Below are 17,613 nucleotides of genomic sequence, written 5' to 3'. Positions count from 1 at the left end.
TCATATTACTTTGGTTCCTTATTTTTTGGCAATTCATCACGGAAAGACTTCCCACACGACATCGCTTCGCTCTAAGGCTTTCGAAAAGTACCAAGAAGATCCGACATTTTCAAGTTAAATTTTATTCAGCGATGAGGCCTTTTTCTGGCTTAAAGTGCATTTAAACAAGCAAAAATGCCACATTTGGGATGAAAAGCAACCTGAAGAGATTCATGAGCTGCCATTTCATTCGGAAAAAACATCGGTTTGGTGTGTTTTGTGGGCCGGTGTTATCATCGGTCCATATTTTTTCAAAAATGATGCCTGTGAGAACGTAACCGTCAATGGCGACAGTTAACGCGCCATGATAACCGGCTATTTCATGCGCCACTTCCCACACATCATATCAATCAATGGATTCACGTTTTGGGTCGGTCGATTGGCCACCAAGATCGTGAAATATCACCATTCATGCGGTTATAGCCGAGTCAAGTCCTTCACTACCTGATCTCTCCAATGTAATGGAGATCTACAGACACTACAACAACAACGTAGCCAGCGCAGCCGCTGTCTCTTGATTTGCTGGACTATGTCAATGTCGCCATATATCACAAATGGCTTATCGTTCCATCGACTACCATACTAACAGTTGCTTATAGGGAAAGGACCATTAATTTTCCGCAAATCCTTTCTCTCAGACCTTCCTAAGGCCGACTCATCAGATGATGACATTGTCCATTCCTCCGCACCATCCATCCCAATCCTGACGGAGCTTCTGGTATTCCTCAACGTCAGTTTACATAGCCGTATTAGTTTTACGGGAATGCCAAATTTAGACAAAGCGATCGACAAAGAGGTGGTGTGTGGCGATACTCTTTTCACGGAGATTTTCCAAGATTTGGCACAATGTTCTATCGCTCGATAGAACCTTTTAAAATTCCAATCGTCGGGCATGCTTTCATCCGACTATATTCTACAAAAGAATTGATACATGCTCCTTATCAGCTCTTCACCGCCGTATTTGAATAACTCTGCCGGCAATTCATCGGCCCCCGTCGCTTTGCTGGGTCAGATGAGTAATTGCTGTTAGAATTTCTTCATGATCGGTCAATGGAACGTCCGCTCCATCGACATCGAGAATTTTGAGCATTACCTCTCTCGGCCAGCTTGTCAAGCTCTTGGCGTGCTTTGCAGTACAGAGGGCGCGTATCTTAGTTGTTCGAGTAGATGTTAGGTTCTCGGAACGTACGCATGCTTCGGAATAAGCAGTTACAGTCGTGGGCTATTCCCAATTCCTACTCTTGCGTTTTCGCCGCGCAACCTGGAAACTTGAGTAACCCTCGTTTAAGATGCCGTAGCCAACCCGCGTGGAGCCTGGAGTCGCTGGGAGGAAGCTTCAACTTAGCCACCTCTGTTTGTGGTTTCGTCGAAGTCTAATGGTAGCGTCTGTTTACCAGAGGTGCAGCTCCGAGCGGGCGTCGGTCTTGAAACATGCGGCTCACTATATAAACGTGTATACAACTTAATCTTCTTTTGAAGCAAATAAATTCCACGGGACACGATTTTCGTACGAAAATGTTTTTACTCAATCAGATCAGTTATCAGAAAATCATTGCAGTCGATAAATTAATAATACTACCATGAATTTATAGCTAAATGACATACAAAAGTAATACATACAAACGTATGCATTAATTACAGTTACATTAAGCGACTTTCTGCTTTTTGGCATTACGTAATTTCGTCAGCAGCTTGCGTATCATGGTGAACGATGTAATCACCGGCACCATAATGGGCAGGAACAGTGGAATGTATATGGCATATTTTTGTTCGTCGGGAAAGTATAATTGCGCCAGCAGACTTGCATCGAAGAACGCATGCTCCGAGGCGACAAAGGCAGTTCTAGCATAGTCGGATGCAGCCAGCAGATTACCCGCAGCAAGCGCCTGCTTAGCCAGAAGCAACTTCTTGTACGCGTCATTAATGGACTCGCCCACGTCATCATTGATAACAATATAACTGATGTTGTCTGTGAACAAAAGTGTAAGGGTTTTTAAAATTCGCTTAATTAAGGAGTTGCGTGCGCTTACCTAGTAGCTTAATGAGGCTCTGCAGTGTGTTGCTCGCGGTGGCGATGTGCATAACCACGCTGCGGCGTATATAAGCTTCATATTCCCAACGACGTGGCGCTATCTGCTCCAAGGCCACCGTTTTAACGCCGTCTATGTTGAACTGAAAATGCAATTGCATTAATATATACGTAAATATGCTTTAGTTGTTGGTAGCTTACCTCCACATTAATGTCCAGCAACTTTTGCAGCTGATACAACATGATTTGCATGACATCATTGGTGTTCACGTAAAATTCGACCGGCTGTTGGGCAGTGTTATAGTGGAAGCATGCCTCGGCGGGCGGATTGGCAATGATGATGCCACCCCATTTAGGCGAAATGAATGAGTCCACCTTCTGGCGTGTGGCTTGCTTATTTTGACGATTATAAATGTGTACGGGCGCAATGTCACACGGTGTTATATAAACCACTAAATTAATTGCCGGCTTGGCCGTTATGCCAACGCCGAGATTCTTTTCGATCGACGTAATTATGTGTGGCAAATCGGCCTCGCCCAAAGCGTAGTGGCGTCCAAGTTTTGAGGCATCGCGCACCTGTTTCAAATCGGCTTCAAAAGGCAGCTGATATTTCCATTGTGTGGTGAGCGTGTAGTTGGATATTTGTGACACTTCATTAAGAAAGGGTGCAATATAGGCTAACAAGTTATGATAGGAAAGATTGTTCACAAATTAATATTTTGTAGAAAATAATTTAATTGTGGAGCATACTTTCCACAGCCATGCGCACATTCCACTTGGCGTTCATTATATCCGGACGTGGATTCAATATCGACACCACCACATCGTACTCCGTCTGTGGCGCTTCACTCTTGACCGCTTCTCGGTGATTTGCGTTAAGTATCTGTTGCATGCGATGAGTTTGCAGAATAAGTGTATTTATGACCTGCTTAATGCGTGTGGAAGCTGAAATTAAAGCAAAAACGGATGAAATAACCTAAAATCTTAGGATTTGTGGACAAAACGTACAAGTATCGCTGCGTATCAAGGCGGAACGCTCAGATGTGAGCAAAACTTCCTCTTGCAATTTTGGCCATTCAATGAAGAGAAAATCGCCAGCTTTAATTTCTTCCGTCTTCAGCAATATATTCTCAAGACCAGCTGGCGTTTTGGTTTGCAGCGCTTTCTCAAATGGCGCAATTTGCACAAATTGTGGACGCCATAGTTCTGTAATTAAGAAAATAGATATTGACATAAGACTGACCTTTGACATTTATTAATGGTTTACAAACAAACCGTTACTGGCATAAGCTTCCGTCAGCTCTTTGACTAGTAGTTCACCACGTGACTTTTCAAACGTGTATATGGCAACCTTTGTGCCAATTTCTATGGGTTTGTCGCTCAAACTCATGATATCCGCTGATGGTAAGCTCACTCTACCGTTAAGCGTTTGAAAGAAAGTATGTTGTTGTAATAAATATGCAACGTTTTATGTATAGAAATTCATTTACCTGTATACTTCTGTTGTCTTCCACCACATGGGCACGCCAACAATAATGACCACAATCATGAAGGCCATGGAGGCAAAGAGACGGTATTTATCTGAAAAAAATTAAACAAATGTTAGTCAACAAATTAGTTTCTGAGAGTAACAGTGAAGTAACGTTAGAATTTTTATATCGCTAAGATATCGATAAGCCCGCCTTAAGAAGCTATTTTTTAGTTTTTGCTTCCTTAAATTCTCATCACATTTTCACAATCTATTCATCGGTGGCATTTAAGGCTAAGTAACGCTAGTCACGGTCTGTCTCTGATGCCACGGAAACAACAACAACAAATCTACGTATGTATGTAAGCCAGTAGTAAGTCTACAACTGGAGTCTTCTAAGCTTCATCGTATTGTTTCTTTCAGAGTGCTGCACAGCCGGTAACATTATGGTTCTTTGCTGCCTTAGAGATGGAAAATGTTCCACAATTCCGAGTTGACAATCCTTGACCAGTTTAAAATCCCTTGTTGTTGTAGCGGCAGAATTTTGCTTATAGTAGGATCAATTGGTCTTCTACTCGCGTTTGACTAATATTGGCGACCGAAGTGTATTATTCCGTTTCTACGACAATGGGGTCTAAGTAACCGGAACGGACCCGGATTTATATTCGGCCAAGGACTGTCAACTCGGCACCATTTCCAGAAATTACTGCAGGAACGTTTTTGCCGCTATAACAACAACAACCGAAGTGCATTCGTAACATAGCAAAAATTTTTAATTAATTTTCAAGCAAATAACTGTTCTCACTAAGTTAGAGTATAACTAACCGCAAAGTCAACGACCGTTTTTCAATTAAGCACTGCACTTGTTGTAAACAGTTATAATTTTTTTCCTTTTTTTTTGTTACTGAACTGACCCTTACCTGAATATAGAGCAAATCGCAGCCCAGTTGGACTCTACACCAAATTAATAAATCTCTTTGTCTTCATTTATACACTGTAAACAAACTGCTTGATTATTTGGAACAACTAATACATATTTATTTCTTTTTTTCTGTTTTAAATAATTTTATTTCAACAAAATAATTAATAGGAGGTATAAACTGTGTTTTCTTTGCTTCATTATAATTTTCGTGTACCGTTATTCGGTTGCCTTTTTTGAATGTGACTCAGCACACAAAAAATTTGTGGTAAACTAAAATATACAGTTATCATATTGGTAACACATAAAATTAATGTTATTTGTGCGTGGCGCTGCTAAAAGAGACGTGGACGTTAGCACGCACTATTCTTTATAACTGCAAGAAATCACATGGACCGGCCCGCGTTCCAGTGGCGTATTACGCGACACGTATTTGGTGAATTTGGTCGTGCCTTCACAGCGATATACAATATTAAGCGCATTATCCACTGGCGTAATTGTCAAAAGTACAGAGTCATCATCTTCCTCGTCGAAGTCAATATCATCAAAATCTGAGTCTTCATTTCGTTGCTTTTGTAGCGGTTCATCCGTTTCGGGTGAGAGATAGGTAACAATAGCAGCGCCTTCACTGGCGTTGAGGTAATAAATTAGGTCCAGTGTGTTCTCCTCACATATGGCGCCGTCACCGAGAACAGTGTAGTTGCCGTGTGACCAACGTTGTATTTGCAGATTATATGTGGGATTAATAGCGTTCGGTCCAGCCAAGTCCAGATCGGTGTAGTCACGTAGTAAGGCAAAGATTTCGGTACTTGAAAATAGTGAAATCAAACGAGATATAGATTTACTGGCCGTATCAAGTTCAAGCACTTCATAATTATGCGCATTTGCTGGTCCTTCCAGACGCCATTTCAAGGTGTCGTCGTGCAACAATTGTTCTAAGGCTTGTTCGAAAATTTCACGCCTCAAAAATTCGTATAAGCAAATCTCGGAATTGTCTTCGATGCGTTTTTGTATGCTTTTTTTGGTTTGAGCTTTTAAGTATACCTCGTTTAACAGTTCATTTATATTAATCGAAAGCTTATTTACTGGTGATGTGAATTCTTGTTTTCCAAATGGTCGCATTATGTCAGAGATCAAGTCATCATTGGATGCACCATGAAACCAACCATTTATGGTCAGACGTGGATAGTCGAATGATGTCACTTCGCCAACTTGATGAAATGAGCGTGAGCCAACTTTGAAAAAGGCAAATTGGTTGTTTTTAGGTGATATTTTTCGTTTTACGGGGAATACTGGGAAGCAATGATCATCACTGTTGAAAAGCTCTAAACAACCTCCTTGATCTTCACGCCACTGTTCCACATTTTCCCAAGGTGACAGATAGTATATAAAAGCTATTTGTCGGTCCTTTAGTAAGTCATCGTGCACCAGTAGGTAATCTCCGCAGGTGTACATAGAGCAAGAAGCAGATACATAATCTAATTTTAAGCCTGTCAATGCCTCTAGCCAGGGTCTCACAGTGCGTCGCAGCATTTGCAGGAAACTTGTTAATAACTTACAAGTAGCCATATTGGACAAATCCGCACTTTGATAAAATTCGTATAAATCCATTTGTTTGCGAGACCATTGAACTTTTTGCACCATTTCATCGACAAGTTGTCGGCATGTAATTTTATTTTGTAGTAGATCTGGTAGCAGACAAACTTGAAAAGGATCTCTAAAAACTTTTACATCCGTTGCTAGGTCGTGAAAGTCTTGTTTCTCTTGCGAACTCCATTCTGCTTTTAGTTGCTGTGTAAATGACGGTGTTGTGTATGAGTGATTAAGTGTTAGGTCAGCTATGATGTTTGCTTCTGTGCTAAGCTTTGCAACTTTGCATTTCGGTTCACCGTTAGCAGATCCTGTGGTATAGCAATCATTTTTGTCGCCAGCAACTGCAAATGCAATACAATGAATTTTATTGTATTAACTAGAAAACTACAAATCTCATACCTTATCAAGAACTATGATTTTCTTAAAAATATTTTTCTTTACGTTGTTGCTTGTAACAGCTTCTTAATAAAAATAACTGAGAACACTGCAAACTTTCAAACTGTGTGTAATATTAGGTCTTTATTCATAAGACACCCGTACATTTTCATGTAAATAAAAGACATGCCTAATGGCCTGTCTGCCTCACCCTGCACATGGGAGAAATCCAACTAATACAAATTCACAACAGCTTACCTTCTCCATCAGCAATATCCTCACTCGTAACTTTTGCCCTAGATTTTTCCATTTTTTGGCTTTTCTGATAATACACTACTTTTTAACAAGATTCACAAAATAAAACAAATTGTTATTTCTTGAATAATGTGAAAATATATTTTTCACACCTGACGGCAAATGCCGTATGTCAAACAATAGCAGGGATGCAATACATTCAAGAGTATCGATGTTGCCATCGTAATTTAAAATATATATTTTTTAGGAGAAAAAGTGTAATAATAATTATTATTGAAATAGTCTAATATAATATACTATATATTAGAGGTATTAATAATATATGTTAATCTTGTCAGTTTTAAGCAACAACTAAAAAAAATAAGAAATAAAATTGTTGCAGAGTCGCGTTGCGTTATTTTTAACTTCACATCACTAATGCCCGAAGAAATGGGGCTTTTTATGTCAAATTCGAAATATTTTCGCTTAAATTATCCACAGGATGTATTATACGTATCCGGTCATTTGCGAACCCTTCAGTTGTAGGAGCTTTCAAAGTTTTATATACATGTCCATATATTAAATAAAATACAATTTGTTTTCATAAATAACAAGTTTGTATTAAAACATTCAAAATTAACAAAAATCGTAATGCAACGTCACGATTTTGCAAGAATCGTGGAAAATGCGATAAACAAAACCGCGTAGGTTTTAAATACCTTCATTAATACAATTTGAAAATTTAAAAATCAACGACTAGTGGTTGAATACAAAATTAAATTGAATTAGAAATTAAAGTTAGTAGTTAGTTTATGGTCAAACTATATCTCGGCAATATTTTCCATAGACCTCGAATTATTAGAAATCGGTGCGACATCTTCTTTGCTTAGCGCCAACTGATATGCAACTTCAAACGCCTCACCCAATGTCAAAATAATTTCATGTGATAACTCCTGAAATGAATAATAATAATACAGTGCAATATTGTATTTAATTATGAACGAGTATCGTACCAAATTATCCACCATAAAAACATGACAATAATGCATATCTTCTTCTTTAGTAATATAAGCAAAATACCGCAAGTCCTCGGCATCCTGGCACACACAATTGATGTTTTCGATATCGTGCGTGCAAATGGTGGACTAGAAATATATGTGATTAGTAATTTTTGTTCAAAGTATACCTGTAATGTTTGAAATCTTACACTATTGTCGGTGTTCAAAAACTTTACACCACCACAAGACACAGCAAGACCAACTTTTAGGCGCGTATCCTGATTAGACTCTTTGAGCATTTTGGTTAAATTATTGCAATCCTTTACTAAGTTCGATTCCCTCTCCTTGACCACTGGCAGTGGAGTGGCATTTCGCTTAAATTTTAATATGGATTTTCGTGTGGAAGTAGTACCGTGCAATTCACGTATAACTGTGGACCCTAGATACTTTAAAAATAACACAAATTGTTGTAAACTCATATGTGCAGTTAAATCATAAGCGACATACATATACTGTGTAGAGTATTTGTCCGAATATAAGCGTGTTTGGAGAATGACACCAGTTGTTTGCACAATCGTCGTTACTACCCAAACACAAAGCTGCTGGTCTACGTATTTGCAATGACTCCTTGTTCAAGGTGCTGGTTTTATTGAGCTCGCTTATTTGTTCCGACTGTTTATTGACCTCATTGCCAATACTTTCAAGTATGGTATCAATCTCTGCCCACACTTGTGCAGCATTGAAATTTTCAGCATCAACCGCTTTTTGCGACTGAGCAATATTTCTTTTGGGTGGTAGTGGCTTTATTGAGCGGACCAAACTCGGTGAGCGTAGGCCACTAGATGCGCGGTGAACGGAAAAGCCATCTTCTTTACCATCCATTGCCAAATTCAAAGTAGAACCTTTAAAAAGTCCTATATTGCGAAGAAATTAAATAATGTTTAATTTTACAGTTGGTGGCATATTTTGCAGAAATATATTGAAACTAACCAGCAAAAGGTGCATCACCCACAAACTCCTCCACACAATCCGAAACACGAGAACTCACTGGAGAATCAGGTAGCTCAAATTGATTTATAGCGTCCATAATGAAGGATTCCAAATCTGGGTGTGGTTGTTGCTTCAGGCCCAATGATTTACGCTTGCTATGAGTGCTATTAGGTCTCATAAATTCGAGTATGGTATGTTCCGCTTGAAAAACCGTCGGTGGCGGAAAATCGGGGGTGGGCGAGTGTTTCTTCTCGTTAATATTATGGCAATTATTGTTCGCATCTTTCACGGGCGATACTTTGCATGGCTGCGGTGGTGGGCTTTGGTCCTGTGGTCTGTAATATACACTCCATTATGTGAGTATGCAGTGTAACTCGTGTAACATAAAAAAAAAAAAACACCGTGATAAGTGATGTTGTTTTACTTACATTTGCGGCATGCTTGGTGATAACGATTCCGCCGCATTCGTGCAATTAATACTTGAATTTGATGTTGTTAAAATATGATTAATATTGGCATAGTCATTGGTTCTTATGGAACGTGGGCTAGGTATGGGTTTTTTCGGTGGTGTAGTGTTATTCGAGGAGCATGTAAAATTGTTCAAATTAGTCACTTTTACAAACCCATCGACAGAACGCTGTTGTGAAGTCAAATTCGTGTTTGAAGAATGCGATATCTGCAAATTAGCTGCCCTTGCAACATTTGGTGAGGAGCGTGTAAAAGAATTGGGGTCAGTCATCTCTACATACTCATCCACGCAACGAGTACAGGTGTTGGCGTTAATATCGCCTAATATGAATACTTTTAAAATAAGTGTCAAGAAATATTTGTAATGAAAAGAAAAGTAGACATACGTTTTGTATTATGCCCGTGGAGATTATGCACTGAACCGCTTCTGGCCAAAGAAACATGTTCGTATGCTTTGTGTGACATTTGTGCACGACCACCATACCTACTCGGGCTACTTGGACTACGTGTGCGGTGTTGATAATTAGAAACACTCCACAGAGAACGCTGTTTCTCTACCGGTGAAAATAGAGGCAGCACATTGCGGTCATTTTGGCAAAATGGAGGCGCGATGCCTGTATGAGAGTTTTGCCAAAGGATCGGTTTCATTGGTAAATAATTTGATTGAGGCTTGCTGGTATGTTCTAAAGAACTCATCGAAACAGAAAGTCTATTTGGTTTCACACTATAAGAGAATATAATAAAACATCTCGTAAGCAGTGTTGATTTTTGTTTCTTTCATTACATACATTCATTCGTGGATAAATGTATATGAGATAAATAAAACTACAATATAAATGTGGTTCGTTTACCACGTGTGGTAGTAAGCTTTAAGCCGCGTAAAGCCTTGTATCATGAATATACAAACATACTTTAAATGTGTATATTACACATTCAAATTATACGCATAAGATCAGAAATTATTAGCAGGATGAGAAGAAACGATGAAGTGGCTTATACAATTTCACTGCTACAACTATAATAAAGTATATAATTATGTAAAGGCAGAATTGTAAGAATTTTTGCAACAATTTTCACTACAAGTTTACGAGAGGCACTTACAAATTACAGAAGTTTCTGTTAGACAGCCAATTTGTTTGTGGTTTTTGATTATAACGCAACAGGTGGATTAGATTGAATGAAATGTGTGAATCACCAAGCAACGAAACGGAAATGGGTTGATGCAATATATATATATCTATATATATAAATAAATATGTATGTACATTTAATAATTGCAGATGATTTTAGTTAAACAGTAATGCATAATATATTTTTACAATGCTAGACACATACAGAACTTTGGTTAGTTTTAAATAAATGCTTGCCATTTATATGCATGATAGGGTAGTTATAAGTAGGTATTATGTATATGTATGTAAATAATAATAATAATAAAAACAGTATAAAGCTTCGCTAATCACAATAGTTAATATCATACTAATATTGATTCTAGTGCTGGGTTGCATCTTAAGCGATAGGATACGAGTAGCTGTTTAATGACAAGTCTGTATCACGTTTATGATAATGATCGTGGACAATGGGTGCGTCAAATGGAGCATTCTGAGTGTGAATTACAATACACAAATGAGCCATTCATTCGATCCCAGTCTTACGTCTTTGGCATCAAAAATTCCTTGTGTGCAATAGCACTGACTTTTGCGTCGTTTTGCCCTCGTTCAAAGGCTATATTTGGCACTGGCGAGATGGAACTGTCACTGCGCTCATGATCGTCTCCGTCACTGAGCTCGTTTATTGGTTTAAAGTGGGTACCATTCGAGGCGTCTTTATAAAAATCTAACCAAAAATTAGCAATTTTGTTTCTTCAATATAAAGAATAAGCTTGCTCCACAAAAAATTACCTTTTATTGCGCATACAATTTCGTAAGTGACATGTGGTGGATAGTCTTTGAGCAAATCTAGTGCTGTATGACCTGAGCCATCGGTAGCATTTGGATTAACACCGGCTTGTAGCAGTACATTGACCACAGCTTTTTTACCGCAAAGTGCAGCCTCATGCAGGGCAGTTCCCGAGTTAGTCATAATGTTGACATCGACACCAGCGGCTAAGAGTGCTTCGACAACTTTTTTATGGCCGTTACGACTAGCTAAATGCAAGCAAGTATGTGTAAATAAATGTGTCGATGGTGAAATCGTGTACGGTGTAGATTCAATGGTTGAAGTTGTAGGAGTTTTGCTGCCAGATGAACGATATGGTGCTAACAATTCGGGATGTGTGCGTATTAATGTTTGTACCGCCTGCAAACGGCCGAATTGTGCGGCAAGATCTAATGCCGTCTGAAAACTATTGTTGCGAACTGTTGGATCAGCACCATAGGCAAGTAAAATGGCTAGAACGGTGTTATGTCCATGCTGTGCTGCACAGTGCAAGGGTGTTTCATTGTCGATAGTCTGAAAATTATAGTAAGTTATATAAGGTTGATTTACATATTTATATGTATGTATTTAAATTACAATGAGATAATCACTACTAACCTGTGCATTTGGATTTGCTGCTTTTGGTGTGTGAAGCAAGAGCTGTTTTACAATCTCGTCATGACCCGCCCAAGCAGCCAAATACAGAGGTGTTGAACCGCGTATATCCGGCATATCAGGGGCAGCATTATGGACCAATAAAAGGCGTACTATATTGCCATGACCATTTAAGCAAGCATGATGAAGTGGCGTGTAGCCATTAACATCTTGGCTATTGATGCATGGGCTTCGCCGAAAACTAAATAATTAAAAGATAAGTTTATAACAAACTCACACGCAATAAAATTTGTTTATTTTAATAAACCTTGAGAAAGGCCCGCTGTTACGTTTCGAAATCTGCTCAAGTATTTTGCCTACAACAGCAATATTTCCGATGCGTGCCGCTTCCAACAGTTCTTGATCTTTGCCCATTGCAACACGCCGCAAAGTTGATGGAGATTACGAATATTGTAAAGTTTGCTAAAAAAATTAAAATAATTACAAGTTATGACTAATCACGCACGTAAGATGCTTATCGTTCTAATTATCTGATATCTTTAGCTACTAGTACGAAATTAAATTTCTCGCGAAAAATATGCACACGATTTACTCATTTTTCACATATTTGAAATTTATGTATTCCTTAAAGAAGTGACCTAATGTAGCTATTTAATTAGAAAATAGCTTTGTGCTCTTATCTATGCTGAGATTTGTTTACTTTATGTTCAAGGTCTTTGCAGAATGCTCCATGTAGTTTTAATTATAACTAACACACATTCATCACTTTAATTTAACTAACGAAAACTTTAATATTTTCATTTAATTACCAATTAAGAACACCAATTCATATTTCTCACATTATTTGCACGTAATTCCATTAATGAAAATTAAATTTCTCTGCCCAAAAACCACTAGTGCAATTTTTGGGCCGTTCTAATTTCTAAACCACTTGTAGAGTTACCAGACTACACAATGCTAAAATACTTGTTCAACATAAAGCATGCTTAAATTAAGTGGCATCCTATTGAAATGAAAATCGTCGTGGAATGAATTCAGCGCAAAAGCACACTAGGGTTGCCAAGACAACATAATAAAATTTTTTTCATATAAGGGCAAATTCCTATTAGTATGCTATATTGATTATATTTAGAACTTACCTAACCAAAGAGGATTCGATCAACGTAATAAAAACCTTTGAACTTCACCGTTTCTTTTGTTATTCATTTTATACTTTTTTTATGACTAAGATTTTATATATGACCATTATGAGCACTATAAAAATATTTATACTCGTATTTATATATAAAACTATTTGTCTGCAAAATTTGTTGACTCGAAATTTTTAACAGAGGCAAAGTAGATACCTATTGCTAATCGTTTGAAATATATATTTCTAAAGTCCATACATATTAAATAATCAAACCTATTTCTTGACTGCATACACTTGAGAGTATTTAGCTTTTCCACACATTCTGGAAAAGTGTTTTTGGCATCTTTAAATTTCTAAGCCTTTTATGTTCACTAAGAATTCATTATTTTTGGCACGTTTACGATTCTTTCGGCGCCGCGATTTGATGGTACGAATGGATAGAGGAGGTCCTCAGGATTAAAAAATGTATACTCATATACCGTCCTCAGACTCATAGTTTTCGAGATATATCACTTTAAAGTTCCACAATTTTATAAACAATTCACTCTTATTTTGTTTTTCTTTACATGTCATGACAAATACCGCCGAAAGAATCGTAATATTGCCTTATTTTTCATCCCTGCCATAGAGTTGGCAGCTTCTTGTGTTTCTAATTGGTGGCTGCTGAATTCCGAATGAAAATGAATTCAGCAAATTTGAAAACAATCGGTAGCAAACTGTATTCAATTTCAGCTTGAAAAGAAGAATCTAAATAAGTTTGTAATTTTTGTGTATTTCAACGTATTTTCTACAGAATATAAAATAAAATGAGTGTCTGTAAGTGCTATGAAAAATAATAAGCTCCATAATTCGTTTAAATGCTTTCATAATTGCAGCGTTACAGGAATCCAAAGCCGCGGGCTCATCCAAGCCCCAATATCGAAGATCCTCACGTCGCAACCGTCCCGAAGATTTGGAGAAGGAGGTAGAGCTGATAATGTCGCAAGAAGACGATAGCGACATGGAAATGGATATTGCAAAGGAAAATGAAGTTCCGGTAACACCAAGGTCAAACAAACATACTGAACAAATTGTATCGCTCGGCGATGTAAAATCTAATGCGCATACTCCTAGACGTAGTACACGCAAAAGCGTTAAACCCGTACAAGAATATGAAGACATTGTGACTTGTAAACGTCAACTGAGATCGACATCAAAGGTGGTAGAAGAAGTTGAAAACGATATGGAAGGGGAGGAGACTAATACGGAAGAGCCACAACCGAGATGGACACCCGCGAAGGTGGGTCGTGTGTCACAGAAGCGAAGTCGAAAGAGCCGTAAAACTGTGGGAGATAAAAATAAACCCAAGTTAATGAATCCAAATGAAAATGAAGATCACACGGAATCAGTTAAAGCAGAAAATTTACAAAATGATGAGTTGATTCAATCAAAGGACGAAAATATTAATAAAGCAGACATTCAGGAGGAATTTGTCAGTAATGATGGAGAAAGCGATTGGACAAAAATCGGTAATATTGAAGAAACTGAAAAGGAAGCAATTACAAATAAGGAAGAAAAAGACGTTACCAATATGGAAAAAAATGAAAAAGAAGCAATAAAAAATAAGGAAGAAAAATACATTAGCAATATTGATATTATCAAATCTGAAGCTGAAGATGTTTCAAACAAAAAAGAATGTGATGAGGAAGAACATCATGATGAGGAGGTCGTAATTAATATAAAAGTTAACGACAATGAAAAAAATAACAGTAATGAAGAGAACGGGAAAGAAAGTATCGTTCCGAAAGAAAGTATTTTCCAAAAAAAATTAAAAGGGTGTGTAATAGAAGTTAGAGAAGAAAAAAATCCAGATAACTTTGGAACTTACTTGAAAAGTAATAACTTGGATATTTCCGATTTGGGACTTAATCCATTAACTGAAGAAAACGCTTTAAATGAAGATATACAACTGCCTGGAGAAAAGGAGTGCAAAATATCTAAAATTGCAGAAAGCGCCGACACAGATATCCAATTTCTTACATACAATGATGATAATTCCAATGCTAGCGATTGCATTATGATAAATACGGATGTAGCAGAGGATGAAGAGGAAGAAATGCAGCCGTTACAACTTTCGGATGATGAAAGTTCAACGTCGCCACCACGTAAAACACCTCGCATTATTCTGACCACCGATGAGGGAGTAGACCAGAAATTAAATGTAACCATTCCTCAGAATGATGGTTGTACACCGAAAAGATACTCAAAGACTGCAAAACGTATGCCTACACCCTACAAGAAAATTGCTGATGTTTCAAGCACGGAAGATGACGGCAACGAAAAGTGGACGGCTGATGAACCACCTATTACTGTAGAAATTTCCAGAATGGAACCGAAAGAAATTGTTTTGCGTAGCATTAGGAAGCGTTCATTTTCTGTATGCATTGGAGCCGCTGAAGCCGATAGTAAACGCAAAAATGTTACATTTTACAGCCCTGCTAATCAGACTGTTATTTTGGAAGATGTGGACGTACGTATGATCCAGAGTGTAAAGAAAAATACCGACTTAAAAACGGCAACTACTGAAACTTGTAAGTAATAATATACATTGCAGCGCCAGTTACAATACAAAATATTTTAATAACTTTCAGTTATAACCCAACGCCGTAAACGTTCTATGTCCTTTGATGAGGCAATGATAAATAAGTCAAAATATCGAAGTAAGTTATTATTTCGAAGTAAAATAATTTTTGTAGCTTTGCAAATAAAAACATATTTTACATATTTTCTAGCACAAACTCCGAGTAAAATGGGGGTGACGCCACAAAAGGTCAAACCAACACGTACAAAATTACCAAATTTCGCAGCTATTCATCAGAAAAATTTCGAGAAAATGGAAAATTTAGTCGATCACGTGAATCGTAAGGCAGAACGCGCTAAAATACTTACGAATTCGGCCTCAAAGGATCGTATTGGTAAGTTGTCCAAAACTTGTAATGAATGAATTATGAAATATTTATATAAAATGGCGGCTCTTTTCATTAGCTAGTGCACAAAAACCAATAAAAACTCACCAAGCCACTACCACGGCTACGAATCCGGATAAATCTAAAGCAGTGAAGCGTATTAACTTACACACAGCCGTGAATTCAACATTTTCAGGAATTAATAACACATCTATGCATAAAACATTTGACACATCACACAAAGAACTTCACGATTCTAAGTTGCCTTTGCCACGTATTGGTGTTTGCAAACCATTGGTTGCAGCTGAAACAACACACAAAGAAAACCGTGAAGTAAAACTACCAAATCCACGCTTGGGTATCATTAAGCCGCACACTATAACTGTTGTCAACAACAAAAATAAGCAAATGACGCCTGCCAAGAATGCGCTGAAACCGACACAGCCACGACAGGCGGCGCGACCCGCTTTCAACCTATCAACGGCACTTGAAACGCATGCCAACAATGCAAAATCGGCAAACGCGGCCGCCGTGCAAATTACCACTGCCGCGGTGACGAAACCAAATGCCATGAACGCAAACACAAAATTCGCTCCAACAATGTCAGTTGATGAGAAAATGGCTTCGCGCCGTCAACGTCACATGGATATGTTTAAGGGACGCGCTGCCAACTCGCGCACCACTCCTGGCACGGCGGAAAAGAAATTCGGCCAACTTATAAGAGGCGTGCGTTCAAATCGTCGCTTTGAACTGCAAATGGCGCATCGCCAGAACATGGAACATTGAAGCATCAAACAAGTATATATTTTTTTTCCATTTACTTATACTGGTTTTCTTAGTTTTATATATTGTTTAGTGTAAACTTCTCGGGCTCATTAGCCAATTTCCATGTGAATTAATAAAAATATATTTATATGTTTGACATATTTGAAGTCAAAATGATTTGCATTAAATTTGAGTGTTCAATACATACTTGTTGTTGTATGACTAACAATTAGTTTCTTTATTGTTATTTTGGTGGTTACACCGAATCTAGGCCCGGTGACGTAGATCACACTGCGGTTGTTGTAGCGATAATGTAGGGCCTGTTAGGGTGAAAATGTAAAATTAACTATCATCGAAGTCACTTAGTGGTAAGTCTAAAAGAACAGGATGTTTCGGGGTTGGACCCTGTTGCCACGATAGTCGGGTCTACGTAACCGGAGCGGACTCGGATTTTTATCCGGCCAAGGACTTTCTTGTCGGCATAATTCCGTCGCTATAACAACAACAACGAGGTCGGACCGCGTTCCTTTGACAGTCAGGTCTATGTAACCGGAACGAAAGTGTGTTAAGTGAATGGGTTTTGCGAGACATGCAGACATACATACACAAGAGGTTATTAGTGCCATGCTGGGACTTTGGTATGTCATCGTCTACTTTGGATAAATAAGATATCAATCTACTTCATAGATATTGAACGAAGTTGTTCAAGGGTCGTAGAAACGGTTGCCGCAGGAATGGAACGTACAGTTATGTGTGACAGTTTCGGTAATCAGAGCAATCGTTTATTCAGTGTTTATCATATGTAAATGCCGCAATTTAACGGGATTATAAAATATGGAATTGAAGATGTGGTGATTCCGTGGCTGTCCGATGAAGGCAGGCAACAAGACACTGACATATTTTTAGACGTACTTAAAGAGCGTAAATAAACTTTATCTAAGCTATTCGATGTACTCCTGGCTTACATACTACATTTAAAGAGGTTTAAATAGAGCGCATCTCAGGTAGATAAGAGCACAAATACTCCACTTTTAAAATTTGTTTTACTAAAGAGCTTATTTGAAGTATATTTTTGACTTAAATACTTTCTCTCAATTAGACTGCGCTCTCATTGAATCCTTCAAGC

The 17,613-nt window shown here is 38.1% G+C and overlaps 3 protein-coding genes across 9 annotated transcripts; 1 reads left to right on the top strand and 2 right to left on the bottom strand.

Moving 5' to 3' along the window:
- Window positions 1–1,541: 1,541 nt before the first annotated feature.
- Window positions 1,542–6,858, bottom strand: LOC120778059 (prolyl 3-hydroxylase sudestada1). 2 transcript variants are annotated; one of them, XM_040109753.1, is made up of 8 exons: window positions 6,682–6,856; window positions 3,559–3,649; window positions 3,344–3,483; window positions 3,077–3,274; window positions 2,819–3,013; window positions 2,270–2,745; window positions 2,070–2,211; window positions 1,542–2,008 (listed from the first exon to the last, which is right to left on the bottom strand). In XM_040109753.1, the coding sequence occupies exons 1-8, from the start codon at window positions 6,731–6,733 to the stop codon at window positions 1,686–1,688; spliced, it is 1,617 nt and encodes a 538-aa protein (XP_039965687.1). In that variant the 5' UTR covers window positions 6,734–6,856; the 3' UTR covers window positions 1,542–1,685. The 2 variants fall into 2 exon arrangements, with proteins under 2 accessions (XP_039965687.1, XP_039965679.1); XM_040109745.1 differs by lacking the exons at window positions 1,542–2,008; window positions 2,070–2,211; window positions 2,270–2,745; ... (2 more) ...; window positions 3,344–3,483; window positions 3,559–3,649 and adding an exon at window positions 4,566–6,389 and having other exon boundaries at window positions 6,682–6,858.
- A 383-nt stretch (window positions 6,859–7,241) lies between these two features.
- LOC120775864 (ankyrin repeat and sterile alpha motif domain-containing protein 1B) lies at window positions 7,242–12,583 on the bottom strand. 6 transcript variants are annotated; one of them, XM_040106269.1, is made up of 13 exons: window positions 12,455–12,583; window positions 11,953–12,107; window positions 11,649–11,886; window positions 11,015–11,564; window positions 10,769–10,949; window positions 9,660–9,837; window positions 9,500–9,620; window positions 9,074–9,446; window positions 8,646–8,980; window positions 8,163–8,569; window positions 7,865–8,101; window positions 7,671–7,802; window positions 7,243–7,610 (listed from the first exon to the last, which is right to left on the bottom strand). In XM_040106269.1, the coding sequence occupies exons 2-13, from the start codon at window positions 12,057–12,059 to the stop codon at window positions 7,479–7,481; spliced, it is 2,991 nt and encodes a 996-aa protein (XP_039962203.1). In that variant the 5' UTR covers window positions 12,060–12,107; window positions 12,455–12,583; the 3' UTR covers window positions 7,243–7,478. The 6 variants fall into 6 exon arrangements, with proteins under 6 accessions (XP_039962194.1, XP_039962203.1, XP_039962171.1 ...); XM_040106260.1 differs by having other exon boundaries at window positions 7,242–7,610; window positions 9,500–9,837; window positions 10,769–10,937; XM_040106237.1 differs by having other exon boundaries at window positions 9,500–9,837.
- Window positions 12,584–13,499: 916 nt separating this feature from the next.
- LOC120766188 lies at window positions 13,500–16,661 on the top strand. The gene is made up of 5 exons (XM_040091543.1): window positions 13,500–13,593; window positions 13,653–15,347; window positions 15,408–15,476; window positions 15,549–15,731; window positions 15,802–16,661. The coding sequence occupies exons 1-5, from the start codon at window positions 13,584–13,586 to the stop codon at window positions 16,506–16,508; spliced, it is 2,664 nt and encodes an 887-aa protein (XP_039947477.1). The 5' UTR covers window positions 13,500–13,583; the 3' UTR covers window positions 16,509–16,661.
- Window positions 16,662–17,613: the final 952 nt, after the last annotated feature.

The sequence above is a fragment of the Bactrocera tryoni genome, chromosome 1, assembly GCF_016617805.1.
Source record: "Bactrocera tryoni isolate S06 chromosome 1, CSIRO_BtryS06_freeze2, whole genome shotgun sequence".
NCBI classification, from domain to species: domain Eukaryota; kingdom Metazoa; phylum Arthropoda; class Insecta; order Diptera; family Tephritidae; genus Bactrocera; species Bactrocera tryoni.
This window is presented reverse-complemented; position numbering and strand designations above follow the sequence as displayed.